This window comes from Bos taurus, chromosome 25, assembly GCF_002263795.3.
Source record: "Bos taurus isolate L1 Dominette 01449 registration number 42190680 breed Hereford chromosome 25, ARS-UCD2.0, whole genome shotgun sequence".
In the NCBI taxonomy this organism is placed as follows: domain Eukaryota; kingdom Metazoa; phylum Chordata; class Mammalia; order Artiodactyla; family Bovidae; genus Bos; species Bos taurus.
Window position 1 is genome coordinate 19,043,296 of NC_037352.1, and position 15,319 is coordinate 19,058,614.

The 15,319-nt window shown below is 39.3% G+C and overlaps 1 protein-coding gene across 1 annotated transcript in view; it reads right to left on the reverse strand.

Moving 5' to 3' along the window:
* Positions 1-12,332, reverse strand: part of ZP2 (zona pellucida glycoprotein 2) — a 36,483-nt gene extending 24,151 nt beyond the window's left edge. Inside the window, exon 1 of the mRNA XM_059881143.1 lies at positions 11,292-12,332. Coding sequence (XP_059737126.1) covers positions 11,292-11,425 — 134 coding nt within the window. The 5' untranslated portion in view covers positions 11,426-12,332. The remainder of the gene's footprint in view (positions 1-11,291) is intronic.
* Between the last annotated feature and the right edge of the window lie 2,987 nt (positions 12,333-15,319).

Sequence of the window (15,319 nt, forward strand, 5' to 3'; positions counted from 1 at the left end):
ATGGGCATATAGTTGCTTGTACTAGTCTCTTATGATTCTTTGTATTTCTGTGGTATCCATTGTAACTTCTCCTTTTCTACTTTTCCTTTTATGAATGTGAGTCCTCTTCCTTTTTTTCCCATGAATCTGGATAAGCACATATCAATTTTGTTCATCTTTTCAAAGAACTGCTTTTAGTTTCATTATTCTTTTACACCATTTTCTTCATCTCTGTTTCATTTATTTCCACTCTGATCTTCATGATTTCTTTCCTTCTGCTAACTTTGAGTTTTGTTTGTTCTTGTTTCTGTAGGTGCTTTAGGGTAGGGTTAGGTTGTTTATTTGAGATTTTTCTTGTTTCCTGAAACATAGTTATAGTGCTGTAAACTTACCTCTTATAACTGCTTTTCCAGTCCCATAGTTTTTGGTTTGCCATTTTTTGTTTGTTTGTTTTGTTTTCATTTTCCTCTGGATACTTTCTGATTTCCATTTTGTTTTCTTCACTGACCCATTGTCTGCTTAGTAGCACATTGTTTAGCCTCCATGTGTTTGTGCTTTTTATATTTTTTCTTGTAGTTAATTTCTAATCTCATAGTGTTGTGGCTGGAAAAGATGCTTGAAGTGATTTCAATTTTCATAAATTTACCAAGGTTTGCCTTGTGACCCAGCTTGTGATCTATCCTGGAGAGTGTTCCATACACTTGAGAAGAATGCGTAATCTGCTGATTTCAGATTAAATGTTCTATAAATAGCAATTACGTCCATCTAGTTTAATGTGTCCTTTCAGGCCTGTGCTTCCTTATTGCTTTTCTGTCTGGATGATCTGTCCACCTACGTCAGAGGGGTGCTAAAGTTCCTCACTATTATTGTGTTACTGCCAATTTTCCCTTTCGAGTCTGTTAACATTTGCCTTATATATCAAGGTGCTCCTATGCTGGGTGCATATACATTTACAGTTGTTATATCTTCTTCTTGGATCAATCCCTTGATCTTCATGGAGAGTCCCTTATCTCTTGTGTGTGCATGAGTCACTTCAGTCGTGCCTGACTCTTTGTTCCTCTGTCCAGGGATTCTCTAGGCAAGAACACTGGAGTGGATTGCCATGCTCTCCTCCAAGGAATCTTCCCGACGCAGGGATTGAATCTGCGTCTCTTATGTCTCCTGCATTGGCAGGCAGGTTCTTTACCACTAGCACTATGTGGGAAACTCTTATCTCTTGTAACAGTCTTTATTTTAAAGTCTGTTTTGCCTGATAAGAGTATTGCTACTCCAGCTTTCTTTTGATTTTCATTTTCATGGAATATCTTTTTCCATATACTCACTTTCAGCCTATATGTGTCCCTAGGTCTGAGGTAGTTCTCCTATAGGCAGTATGTATATGGATCTTGTTTTGGTATCCATTCAGCCAGTTTATATCTCTTAGTTGAAGCATTTAATCCATTTACATCAAGTTGGTGGACTAGAAGTATTTGGATCTCATCTCCTCCACAAATACATCAAAAATACATCTACAAATGGAACAATTCCCACAGAACCCCTCTAGAACACTGGCTGAAGACTTCAAATACCTGAAAAGGACAAGAAAGATCTCCATGTAACTGGGTAGAATTGAAAGGGAAAAAAGAGGAAGTGGGATGGGAACTGTGGCCTTAGAAGGGAGCTGAAAAAAGGAAAGGTGCCTGTACCCTGGGAAGCCCCCTCACTTGCAGGGAAATCTGTACAGAAAGTGAGCTTTAGAGGCTCAGAGAAGGGCACGGCAACTGGTTTGTGGCAGACAGAATAGCGAGAGACCTACACAAACTTTGTGTTAACACCCTGCTCATGTAGCCTTAGACACATGTTGCTGGGCTGCGTGAGGGCTGGGTGCTATAACTTGGGGTTTAGAGCACAGTCCTGGAGAGAGAAGTGCTGCTGGCTGCGTGGAGATGCCTGAAGGCACTGGAGTGTGCCATGGCTGCAACTGATATTGTGTGGAGAAAGAAACCCAGGCCTCTATAGGATTGAAGTGCCATTGTTGAGTGACACAAAAAGGGAGAGGTGGGGCTGCCTTGGCAGCCTTTTTCTCCACTTGCTACTCCCTGCCTCAAGGGGCTCTGGAAGAGCCCGCCCCAGCCACCACCTTGGTGGGCTCTCACAACCCAGCCACCATCCCAGCAGGCTTCTGTACCACAGCTGCCACCTCAGGGCATCCCACAGCCCACAGCTGCCTCAGGAGGCTCTGGGATCAGACACCAGTGGGTTGCCCACAGCCAGTCAGGGCTAAAAACCTCAGCTGAGTCCCAGGGCCTTCATGGCCTAGGAAGCAAGGCTGAAATCTCTCTCCTCGGCTGAACAAGCTGCAGATTTACACCTCCACTGCTGGCTTTGTAAATTCAGTCCCTACAGGACATCTGAGTGGACAACAGTGCTCACATGGCTGAGACAGCTCTGGCCTTAGCAGCTGTGGACTTGTGGGCACACACACCTGGGGGCTGGACTGGGCCAGGGTCTAAGCTTGCCTCCATTGTGCTCCTAGCAGATCCAGGTGCACAACTTCTGCAGTTCTTGAACCTGACTTCAGTGCATCTGTGCTGGTGGCCTTGTAAAAACAATATCTGATAGATACCAGGGCTCATTGCCAGAATTTCTAAAGATGAGATGGGGTCAAGGGCAGTGCCAACCGTGGTGCACTTTGTAAGCCTGCAAAATGTATGACAGATAACACAACAGAGCAGTGTCACTGGTTAACAGCTCTGGCAGAGGAATACTCGGCAGCTCCTCTTCCAGTGAGAGCACAGCAATTGCACCTACCTCACACTGCAGCTCAGAAGGCAGCTCAGAAATGGATCTGCAAACTTCCACTCCAACAGCTGGGGAACATGCCTGGCCCATGACAGGGTAGTGACAGCCACATAGCAAACAGGAGCCCCTGCTCAATGTCTAGTGCAGGCTCTGGTCACCAAAACACCAGTCACACCTCCTCTCAAGGGGTAATGGCCAGCAAATGCTGAGGAAAGAGGCAGGAGGCAGACACACTAAAAATAACTTTCACACCAAAAAATAAATCCATACAAATGACACAGGGACACTCCCTAGAAAAAGCCCCTCTAAGACCACAGTATATAATTGTTTCTCCTAAACTCATGGAACGAGAGACATAACTAAAAGAAGCAGAGGAGCCACTCTCAATGAAAAGATCAAGAGGATTTTCCTAAAAAAACAAATGATGTAATAGATCTCTTCAGTCTAATAGACATGAGTTGAAAATAAGAGATAATGAAAATACTGAAGGAATTAGAAATGCTGATCGCTATAAAAGAAACTAGAAAGTGTAAAAGGAAAAATTAGGGAACTCATTCACCAAGGTTAAAGCTAAGCTAAAGCAATGATAGCAGAATGAATAATGCAGAAGAATGAATAAATGATATGAAAGATAGAATAATGGAAATCACCCAATCAGAACAACAGACTAAAAAATCAAATGAAAAAAATGAAAGCAAAATAAGAGACCTATGGGAGAATATAAAGTGTGCCAATCTACACACAATAGGGATCCCAGGAGGAAAAGAAAGTAAAAAGGAAATTGAAAATGTATTTGAAGAAATGATGGCTGATAACTTCTCAAATTCAACAGATGTCAAGGAACAGGAAGCACAGAAGGTTAATATACTTGAATAACAGGGTAATTGGAAATCAAAAACATACAATAGATTCATGAAAACCAAAAGAAAAAGAACATAAGCATAATATAATACAAAAGAAAATTATCAAACCACAAAAGGGAAAACAGAAAAGCAAAGGGATAAAGAAGAAATACAAAGTCAACAGGAAAACAACATTTAAAATGGAAATTAATACATATCTGTCAATACCTTAAAAGCCAATGGACTAAATGCTCCAATCAAAAGACCCAGAGTAGCAGAAACAGAATTGCCTTATGATCCATCAATCCCACTGCTGGGCATACACACTGAGGAAACCAGAATTGAAAGAGACACGTGTACCCCAGTGTTCATCGCAGCACTGTTTATAATAGCCAGGACATGGAAGCAACCTAGATGTCCATCAGCAGATGAATGGATAAGCAAGCTGTGGTACATATACACAATGGAGTATTACTCAGCCATTAAAAAGAATACATTTGAATTAGTTCTAATGAGGTGGATGAAACTGGAGCCGATTATACAGAGTGAAGTAAGCCAGAAAGAAAAACACCAATACAGTATACTAAAGCATATATGTGGAATTTAGAAAGATGGTAACAATAACCCTGTATATGAGACAGCAAAAGAGACACTGATGTATAGAACAGTCTTTTGGACTCTGTGGGAGAGGGAGAGGGTGGGATGATTTGGGAGAATGGCATTGAAACATGTATAATATCATATATGAAATGAGTTGCCAGGTCAGATTCAATGCACAATACTGGATGCTTGGGGCTGGTGCACTGGAACGACCCAGAGGGATGGTATGGGGAGGGAGGAGGGAGGAGGGTTCAGGATGGGGAACACATGTGTACCTGTGGTGGATTCATTTTGATATATGGCAAAACCAATACAATATTGTAAAGTTAAAAAAAAAATACCCAGAGTAGCAGATTGGATTAAAAAAAACAAGGCTCCAATATGCTGCCCATAAGAGACCCACTTTAGGCCAAGGACACAAATAGATTGAAAGTAAGGGATGGAAAAAGATATTTCATACAAATGAAAATGACAAGAATTAAAGCTGAAGCTCCCCTGCCCCCCTCCAAAAAAGCCTAGGTACCTCAGAATGTGATTATATTTGGAACTAGGGTCTTTACAGAGATGATTAAGTTAAAATGAGGTCTTTAGGGTAGGCCCTAATACAATATAATTTGTGTCCTTATGAGAAGAAGGAATTTGGGCATAGACATATACAGAGGGAAGACAACGTGAAGATATGGGGAAGATGACCTTTTATAAGTCAAGGACAGAGGCCTGGGACAAATCTTTCCCTCATTGCCCTCAGAAGAAACCAGTTCTGCCAGCACTTTGATCTCAGATTTCTATCTTCCAGAAGTCTAAGAAAAAAATTCTGATGTTTAAGCCACCGAGTTTGAGATACTATTTTTAGCAGCCTTTGTTGTTGTTGTTGTTGCTAAGTTGTGTCCAACTCTTTGTGACCCCAAGGACTGCAGCACGCCAGACCTCCCTGTCCCTCCCTATCTCCTGGAGTTTGCTCAAACTTATGTCCTTTGAGTTGGTGATACTAACCAACCATTTTATCCTCTGTCACCCTCTTCTCCTTTTGCCTTCAATCTTTCCCAGCATCAGGTCTTTTCCAATGACTTGACTGTTCACATCAGGTGACAGCCTTAGAGAACCACTATAAACTCTCAGACTGAAATAAAACTCTGTGTGACTATGAGATATATGTTCTTTTTACTGTGTTGTAAGGTATGTTGTTGTTATTTAGTTGGTAAGTTGTGTATGACTCTTTTGCGATCCCATGGACTGTAGCCCACAATGCTCCTCTGTTCATGAAATTTCCAAGGCAATAATATTGGAGTGGGTTGCCATTTTCTTCTCCAGGGAATCTTTCCAACCCAGGGATCAAACCTGTGTCTCCTGCTTGGCAGGTGTTCTTTATCACTGAGCCACTGGGTACAGGATGATGAAAACTCCAGATCCCAGTTGTTCTTATTTTTGAAAAGAAACATGCAGATGAAAGAGAAAAAAACTTAAGAAAATGAAGAGTTTCCTTTATGACTTAAGAATCTACATTCTTAACCATTACTGTACTCTGGCTTTATTTCAGTACAATGCTCAACATTCACATTTTCCTGTCTTCCCAGTCCAAATATCAGCTTTGAGAAATGGTTTTAATGGTATTTGATAATCTGCTTTAAGAGTGCTATAACACACCTCCCCTATGTCATAATCCTGCTATCTTGAAACAAAATGGCAGCTAATGTAGGTTTCCCAATGGTCCCTGTTTCTGAAGTTTTTATAGAACTTAAACTTTGGGTGAGGAATCAGGCCATATGATTTATGTTGATTGAGCTTTTCAATTCTTAAAACCGCAATTAATTAGGAAAGGGAAAAGGCATAAGATAAAAGGAAATTTGTCCAGCTAACAGTCAGTTAATCCAAGTATGAAATTTAAATTCATAGCCCCTGCTTAGAGTATCTAATATTCACATTTTAAAGAATTTGTTTTTTGGAAACCTTTATAAAGCTCTCCACTGTTACAATGTATTGCCATCTGGAGTTTAGCATTTATAAAATGTGCAGTTAAGGGATGCCAAGATATGCCTCATGCAGACCAGATGGTACAATAACAGCTCTGTCTGTTTTTCTGGCAAAAAAAAAAAAAAAACATAGGACTTTGAATGTCTTGAAACTTATGTGAATAAATTAAACCCCATCAATACTTCAGGGACATTATAATTTCAATACTCCATTTATCCACCTAAATATTTTCATAAATGCTTTCATTTGAAGAAAAAGCAAAGGGGAAGACAATGGTTCTTTTGATTGCTTCATGTTTGTGTTTAACAATGTTTCAAAGGAAAACACCACCAATGATCTGCAGTGTGGGAAAGAAAGTTGCTCTGTACTTTGAGTTACCTATGAGTTTAAATGAAAAGCAGGGTTGTTGAAATCTCTTTGATAGAAAAAGTCCACATCAAATTGGTTGAACAGTTTTAGCACTGTGATGAAGAGAAAAAATACATATGTAAGTGACATTTCTTAATAATCCATATGAAAATGTCTCTACTGCAACAGATACATTTATCATAAACCAATTCAGCACATATAGTTGTGTGTTAACGATGCCTGGTTCTGCCCGGGCCTGATTCATCTAAGCTTTCTGGATAACAACAGGGCTTTTGTAATCCCCTTTATTTTCATTTACTTTCTGTTATTGCTTTTATTTTCAATAGAATTTATAATCAGATACTCATTAGACGAAGTAATCTTGTTAAAAGTAAATTTTCTGCTTGGATCTTTTCATTTTCCTTACTACATAAAAATTGTGCTTCCCTACCAGACAAGGGAATTTCCTCTGTAATTAGATGTGAATAGCTTTGAAGAGCAAACAATGTGTGCTTTTGAAAGCCAGATCCCTTGTGGTTCAGGGGGCAATCTCATTAATAAAAACATGGGTTGCACAAGCTGTTGAATTTCTTTCCCAAAGAGCAGTGAATGGTTTTTCAGAACAAAGGAGAAGATTGTTTTCCACTTTGCTGGCATGGTTTTTTTTGGGGTGGACTGGAAGTATTATCTAGCACTAGTCTTTATCTCTTCTTTTCCTCTCCCTGAGCAAAGGATCATATACAACTCTCTTATATAGATAGATCAGAGTCCTGAATAAATCCTCCATCCAAAGGCTACTTGGCCAGGATTGCTTTCATAGTACATGGGACTCCTGTTCAGACCACTCAGCTATCAGGTAGCTGCTATTAAACAAGAGAGGTCACAAAATTATAAACACAACAATGAAGAGTTGAAAATGGCATTGCTCTGTGGGGAAAAGGAGACCCATTGGTGAGAGAATCTCTGCAAATGCTGTCTCTGGAAGCTCGTTAACCCTGTTTTCTTATGAGTCTTTGGCAAAAAGAAGTGGTATCTAGGCAGAAGGGCTCTCAGAATTACATTCTTGGGGATCCTGGTAATAGGTTGAGTTTCTGGAGTTTTAGAAAAACAAAGAAGGAAATAGAGCCTACGCCTCTGAATCTAAGCAGCAACCAGTGACACAGAAGTCACTTGCAGGATGTTTCACTAAAGTTATACTAATACTGCAGGAGTATAGGGAGATGTGGGTAGCAGGGTTTGTTGCAACAGGAAGGTTGATGAGAGCCTTAACTAGCCAGTTAGAAGAACAATACAAGGAATGGTCATCACCACTTAAGCCTAATCCTCAAAATCTCTGTATGTATGGCAGGTCTTCTCTGACCTTCCTAGAGAATAGCAGCCTACTGTTGGAACAGACACAAACACTTATTTCCATAAGGACAATATAGTCAAAAGTCTCAATTGCCACACGATTATCCAACCCCTCATAAGGAATTGATGATAGGATCATGAACAATTTCCTCCAACTTTATCCACAAAGAAATAGAGACTCAAATAGATGGAATAACTTACATTAGACCATATGGACTCTATCTAGCTCCAAGTTCAACTCTCTTTCTCAACCTCCTCTTTAAGGAATGAGGTAAAGAGGAGTTTCAAGTTCAGAAAGATTTATTTCTGCTTTCCCTCTCCCTCCCCATCCAATTTTCTCTAGGAAGTTTTCTTAGGGAAATGCCAAAGGGTGCCAAGGGAAGCCTATATATATATAGGTGGTGGGCTCAGTGGTAAAGAATACACTTGCTAATGCAGGAAAACCAAGTTATATCCCTGGGTCAGGAAGATCCCCTGGAGAAGGAAATGGCAACCCACACCAGTATTCTTGCCTGAGAAATCCCACGGAAAAAGGGCCTGGCAGGCTATAATCCATGGACTTGCAAAGAGTTGGACATGACTGAGCGACTAAACAACAACAACAAATATATAGATGAGTGTGTGTGAGTGTGTGTGTGTGTGTGTATCTCAGTTTTTTACCATTTCACAGGAAGAGTTTAAGTCCAAGTCATAAGTACTACTGGAGTTGAGAAACTCTTCTTTCTCCTCTTTGTCTTCCATTTGCAGTCCTTATTCCTCTCCTTTATAATTGCTCCAGCTTCCTTTTCCTTTGCTTCTACCCTAATTCTTATTCTTCTCCTCTTCTCATCATCCTTATCGTTATCACCATCATGATCTTTATCTGTCAGCAGACTCCTTCTGTGATTGGCACTTAGCATTCTATTACTGTAGAATAGAATAGAACGCGATACTGTATAGTAGAACAGAGCATTCTATTAATCCGTTTATCTTTGAGAAGCCCTTTCTCAGGTTACATATGATTTTCTATTTTAGAGTACATTAATGAATGCACTTGTGTCTAAATTTCAGTGGCTCAGGCAAAAATGATAGAGAAACAATGTTACCTTGTTCTGAAAGGGTCCACAGTCATGTTTGGATATTTCACTTTTTATAGGATAAAAAAGATTCCTTTTTTTAAAAAGCAAATAAATAAGGATTTGCTTCTACAGCTTCCACTGTTCTCATAGAAACCAAAAAAAGAAAAAATATTGACCTTTAAAGCTAACTATTGTATTATGGACTCTGTGGGAGAGGGAGAGGGTGGGAAGATTTGGGAGAATGACATTGTAACATGTAAAATATCATGTAAGAAACGAGTTGCCAGTCCAGGTTCGATCCACGATACTGGATGCTTGGGGCTAGTGCACTGGGACGATCCAGAGGGATGGTATGGGGAGGGAGGAGGGAGGAGGGTTCAGGATGGGGAACACATGTATACCTGTGGTGGATTCATTTTGATATTTGTCAAAACTAATACAATTATGTAAAGTTTAAAAATAAAATAAAATTAAAAAAAAAATAAATAAATAAATATTAAAAAAAAAAAAAATAAAGCTAACTATTGTAAGGATTTGCAGATGAAAGCTTTTGCTTTTTCAGTGTGGGTTTTAATTTATCTTAGAATAAAGACCCCACTCCAGTACTCTTGCCTGGAAAATCTGTGGATGGAGGAGCCTGGTAGGCTGCAGTCCATGGGGTCGCTAAGAATCGGACACGACTGAGCGACTTCACTTTCACTTTTCACTTTCTTGCATTGGAGGAGGAAATGGCAACCCACTCCAGTGTTCTTGCTTGGAGAATCCCAGGGACAGGGGAGCCTGGTGGGCTGCCATCTCTGGGGTCGCACAGAGTCAAACACGACTGAAGTGATTTAGCAGCAGCAGAATAAAGACTTAAACAAAAATAGATGAGGAATAAACAGCTACAGACTTCAAGTATATACCTCCCTCACATCAATACCATGAACTATTCCAAGCATATTATTTTGTAACAATGTGGGAAATATTTATAGTGCATTAAAGAGAGGAAAAAAACACAATGCAAGATGATGACAATGATGCAAAAGTTATATCACAAAAACATATAAACAGTTAATCAGTTGTGTAAGGATGATGGGTTCTAATTTTATTGCAATGTCTTCAGAGAATATGAGCTACATGAAACCTACTATTTGATGTTTATTGAGGCCTGCATGGGTTCTATTAGGTTCTATTTTATATAACAGAATGTTACAAATATTCTCAGTGTGCTTTTAAAGAACATGCATTTTCTATTGAATACAGTGTTCTATATAGGCTTGTTAGATAAAGCTTTTTAACTGTATTCAAATTTTTCATACCTTTCCTAATCTTAAGTCTGATTGATATATAATATTAAGGGAGTGTGTTAAAATCTCTTGCTATGATAGCAGATTTGTTCTTTCTCTTTAAATTCTATTAATATTTGTTTTTTCTATTTTGAGGCTATATTACTTGGTACATACAAGTTTAGAACTATCATATTTTCTTGATAAATTTTTCATCACTATCTCTTTATCCTTGGTAATTGTTTGGCTTAAACTACATTTTTGTCTGATACAAATATAGCTATACCAATTTGTTGTTAGTATTTTCTTGATATAGCTTTTCCTTTTTTGCTTTCACTTTTTGTTGTTGTTGCTATTGTATATTTTAAGTGTGTCTATTACAAATAAGACATGGCTGAGTCTTCTAACTGGTGAATTTGCTCTGTTTACATTTACTTTGATTACAGATCAATTTGAACCATGTTTTCATTTTATATTGTGTTCTTTATTTACACTAATTTTTCTGTTCTTTTCCTTCTTTCCATAAGGCTAAAGTTTAAGTTAATGATTTCAGATTTTTCTTCTTTTCTATTAGTAACATAAGCATTAAAAACTGTAAAGTTCTCCCAGTTCTGTTTTAATTGTGTCCTGTAAATGTTGAAATGTTTGTTTTCATTTTCATTAAGTTCAAAATATCTGATAAAGGATTTTTATCTAGGACATATAAAGAACTCTTATAATTCAATAATAATAAGACAACCTAATAAAAAAAATTTTTAATGTAAAATAGCTAATAAGCACTTAAAACATTATCGACATTGTTACTCATTAGGAAAAAAAAATTTAAACAACAGTGGTACCACTTCACATCCACTAAGATAACTTTAAATGAAAAGGCAAATAATAAAGGCTGCAAGGATATGAAAAGGCTTACAGCCTCTGTTTTGCCAAAAGTTTTACTTTCATTTTAGATTCAAAGGATTTGTTAACAAAAGAAACCATTCATTACACACAAATGAACAATTTGAATTTTTGTAGATTATTTGACTTAACTTCAATATACAGTCATTAAAATAAAAGCAATAGAAACAATAGAGAGAATTAATAGCACATACATCACCAAATCGCACAGACCAACATCCAGAATTAAACAGCACTGGGAAGTCCCTCGTAAACAGCAACGTGGAGTCCCAGTTCGGAAATGACCTTGGGCAGTGTATCCACTCACTGGTGACATTTCAGATTGCATTTTCGGGGGCTCCTGCTTATAATCCCAGGTTGCAAACTGATATCATCATCAGTTTGCATACTAAAATGCAGTTCCTGTTTTACTTTAACCTTTTTACAGTGCTATTTATCTTGTGAGTCAAAGGGTTTCTTTAGACTCCATGTGGTTGACCAGACCTCCAGGGGCTCAAGAATTCCAAGAGCCATCTGTTATGTCTTCTTTGGAGAAATGTCTATTTAGTTCTTTGGTCCATTTTTTGATTGGGTCATTTATTTTTCTAGAGTTGAGCTGTAGCAGTTGCTTGTATATTTTTGAGATTAGTTGTTTGTCAGTTGCTTCATTTGCTATTATTTTCTCCCATTCTGAAGGCTGCCTTTTCACCTTGCTAATAGTTTCCTTTGTTGTGCAGAAGCTTTTAAGTTTAATTAGGTCCCATTTGTTTATTTTTGCTTTTATTTCCAATATTCTGGGAGGTGGGTCATAGAGGATCCTGCTGTGATGTATGTCGGAGAGTGTTTTACCTATGTTCTCCTCTAGGAGTTTTATAGTTTCTGGTCTTCAGATGGCTAACAAACACATGCAAAGATGCTCAACATCACTCATTATCAGAGAAATGCAAATCAAAACCACTATGAGGTACCATTTCACGCCAGTCAGAATGGCTGCGATCCAAAAGTCTACAAGCAATAAATGCTTGAGAGGGTGTGGAGAAAAGGGAACCCTCTTACACTGTTGGTGGGAATGCAAACTAGTACAGCCACTATGGAGAACAGTGTGGAGATTCCTTAAAAAACTGGAAATAGAACTGCCTTATGATCCAGCAATCCCACTGCTGGGCATACACACCGAGGAAACCAGAAGGGAAAGAGACACGTGTACCCCAATGTTCATCGCAGCACTGTTTATAATAGCCAGGACATGGAAGCAACCTAGATGCCCATCAGCAGATGAATGGATAAGCAAGCTGTGGTACATATACACAATGGAGTGTTACTCAGCCATTAAAAAAAATACATTTGAATCAGTTCTAATGAGGTGGATGAAACTGGAACCTATTATACAGAGTGAAGTAAGCCAGAAAGAAAAACACCAATACAGTATACTAACGCATATATATGGAATTTAGAAAGATGGTAACAATAACCCTGTGTACGAGATAGCAAAAGAGACACTGATGTATAGATCAGTCTTATGGACTCTGTGGGAGAGGGAGAGGGTGGGGAGATTTGGGAGAATGGCATTGAAACATGTATAATATCATGTATGAAACGAGTCGCCAGTCCAGGTTCGATGCACGATACTGGATGCTTGGGGCTGGTGCACTGGGACGACCCAGAGAGAGGGTATGGGGAGGGAGGAGGGAGGAGGGTTCAGGATGGGGAACACAGGTATACCTGTGGCGGATTCATTTCGATATTTGGCAAAACTAATACAATATTGTAAAGTTTAAAAATAAAATAAAAAAAAAAAAAAAAAAGAATTCCAAGAGCCACTTACTTTCTTATCTAAAGGGCTACCTGGCTTTCTATGCTTGCAGACAGGCACGGAGTCTGGGTAGTGTACAGGCAGGTCAGCAGCAAGGTCAGAAGCCTGCTCTCCTGCTTCTGAAGACTGAACAAGACTTTCTCCATTTCAATTTCCCTAACAGTCTGGGCTGCCGTCTATGGGGTCGCACAGGGTTGGACACGACTGAAGCGACTTAGCAGCAGCAGCAGCAACAGTCTCATACACCAAAGCCTTTGACTGCGTAGATCACAACATACTGTGGGAAATTCTTCAAGAGATGGGATTACCAGACCACCTTACCTGCCTCCTGAGAAATCTGCATGCAGGTCAAGAAGCAATAGTTAGAACCGAACATGGAACAACATGGTTTCAAATTGGGAAAGGAGCATGTCAAGGCTGTATATTGTCACCCTGCTTACTTAACTTATATGCAGAGTACATCATGCAAAATGCCAGGTTGGATGAAGCACAAGCTGGGATCAAGATTGCTGGGAGAAATATCAATAACCTCATATATGCAGATGACACTACCCTTATGGCAGAAAGTGAAGAGGAACTCAAAAGCCTCCTGATGAAAGTGAAAGAGGAGAGCAAAAAAGCTGTCTTAAAACTCAACATTCAAAAATCGAAGATCATGGCATCCAGTTTTATCACTTCATGGCAAATAGATGGGGAAACAATGAAAACAGTGACACATTTTATTTTCTTGGGCTCCAAAATCACTGCAGATGGTGACTGCTGCCATGAAATTAAAAGATACCTGCTCCTTGGAAGAAAAGCTATGACCAACCTCAACAGCATATTAAAAAGCAGACATACTTTGCTGACAAATGTCTGTATAGTCAAAGCTATGGTTTTTCCAGTAGTCATGTATAGATGTGAGAGTTGGACCATAAAGAAAGCTGAGTGCCGAAGAATTGATGCTTTTGAACTGTGGTGTTGGAGAAGACTCTTGGGAGTCTCTTGGACTGCAAGGTGATCAAACCAGTCAATCCTAAAGGAAATCAATCCTGATTATTCATTGGAAGGACTGATGCTGAAGCTGTAGCTCTAATACTTTGGCCCCTTGATGTAAAGAACTGACTCATTTGAAAAGACCCTGAGGCTGGGAAAGATTTAAGGCAGGAGGAGAAGGGGACGATGGAGGATGAGATGGTTGAATGGCATCACTGACTTCATGCACATGAGTTTGCGCAAGCTCCAGGAGTTGGTGATGGACAGGGAAGCCTGATGTGCTGCAGTCCATGGGGTCACAAAGAGTCAGACACGACTGAGTGACTGAACTGAACAGTTTCAAACATTGCTGATGGAAATGAAAATCTATACAGTCACTTTGGAAAACAGTTTGTTAATTTCTTAAAAAGTTAAATATAAATTGCCATATAATTGAGAAATTCCATTTGTTGATTTATACCTTAGATATGTGAAAGTATATGTCCACACAAAAACTTGTACAATCATGGTAGCAGTATTCATAAAAACAAAATGTGGAGACAATTCAAATGTCTATGAACTGTTGAAAGAATAAAGAAAATTTGGTGTATTAGTATAGTAGAATGCTATTCAGAAATAAAAGGGAAGGAAATAATGTTACATGCTGTAAAATGCATGCACCTCAAAAATTTATGTGAAGCTACAAAAGGCTATATATTGTATGATTCCATTTACATGAAATACCTACAAATAGCAAATCTGTAGAGACAGAAAACAGATTTGTGGTTTCCTGAGGCTGGGAATGAGAAAGAGGAGTGATTACAAATTAGCATGAGGGATATTTGAGGGGTCACAGATTTGTTATAAAACTGGATTATGGTTGTTACCAAACAGAAGTTGGGTCTGCTCACTGTCTGTGTGGCAAAGCCAATCTACTGACACTAGGCTGTGGTGAAGGAAAATGCAGCATTTATTGCAGGGTGCCAAGCAAAAACTTTTACTTGAAAGACCCAAACTCACCAGTGGCTTTCAGGGAAGGGTTTTTAAGGACAATGTGAGGAAAAGGGTCACAGGCTGTGTGACCAGCTCATCCACAGTTCTTGATTGGTTATTGGTGAAGTAACAGGGTGATATTTTGAAAATCTCAGTCATCAACCTTCTGGTTCCAACTGGTTTGGAGTCTATGTGTTGATGGTCAGCATGCAGTTAACTTTTTCCACCTGGTGAGGGGTTCTGCTGCTGCTGCTGCTAAGTCACTTCAGTCGTGTCCGACTCTGTGCGACCCCATAGACGGCAGCCCACCAGGCTCCTCTGTCCCTGGGATTCTCCAGGCAAGAACACTGGAGTGGGTTGCCATTTCCTTCTCCAATGTATGAAAGTGAAAAGTGAAAGTGAAGTCGCTTAGTCATGTCTGACCCTTAGTGACCCCATGGACTGCAGCCCACCAGGCTCCTCCATCCATGGGATTTTCCAGGC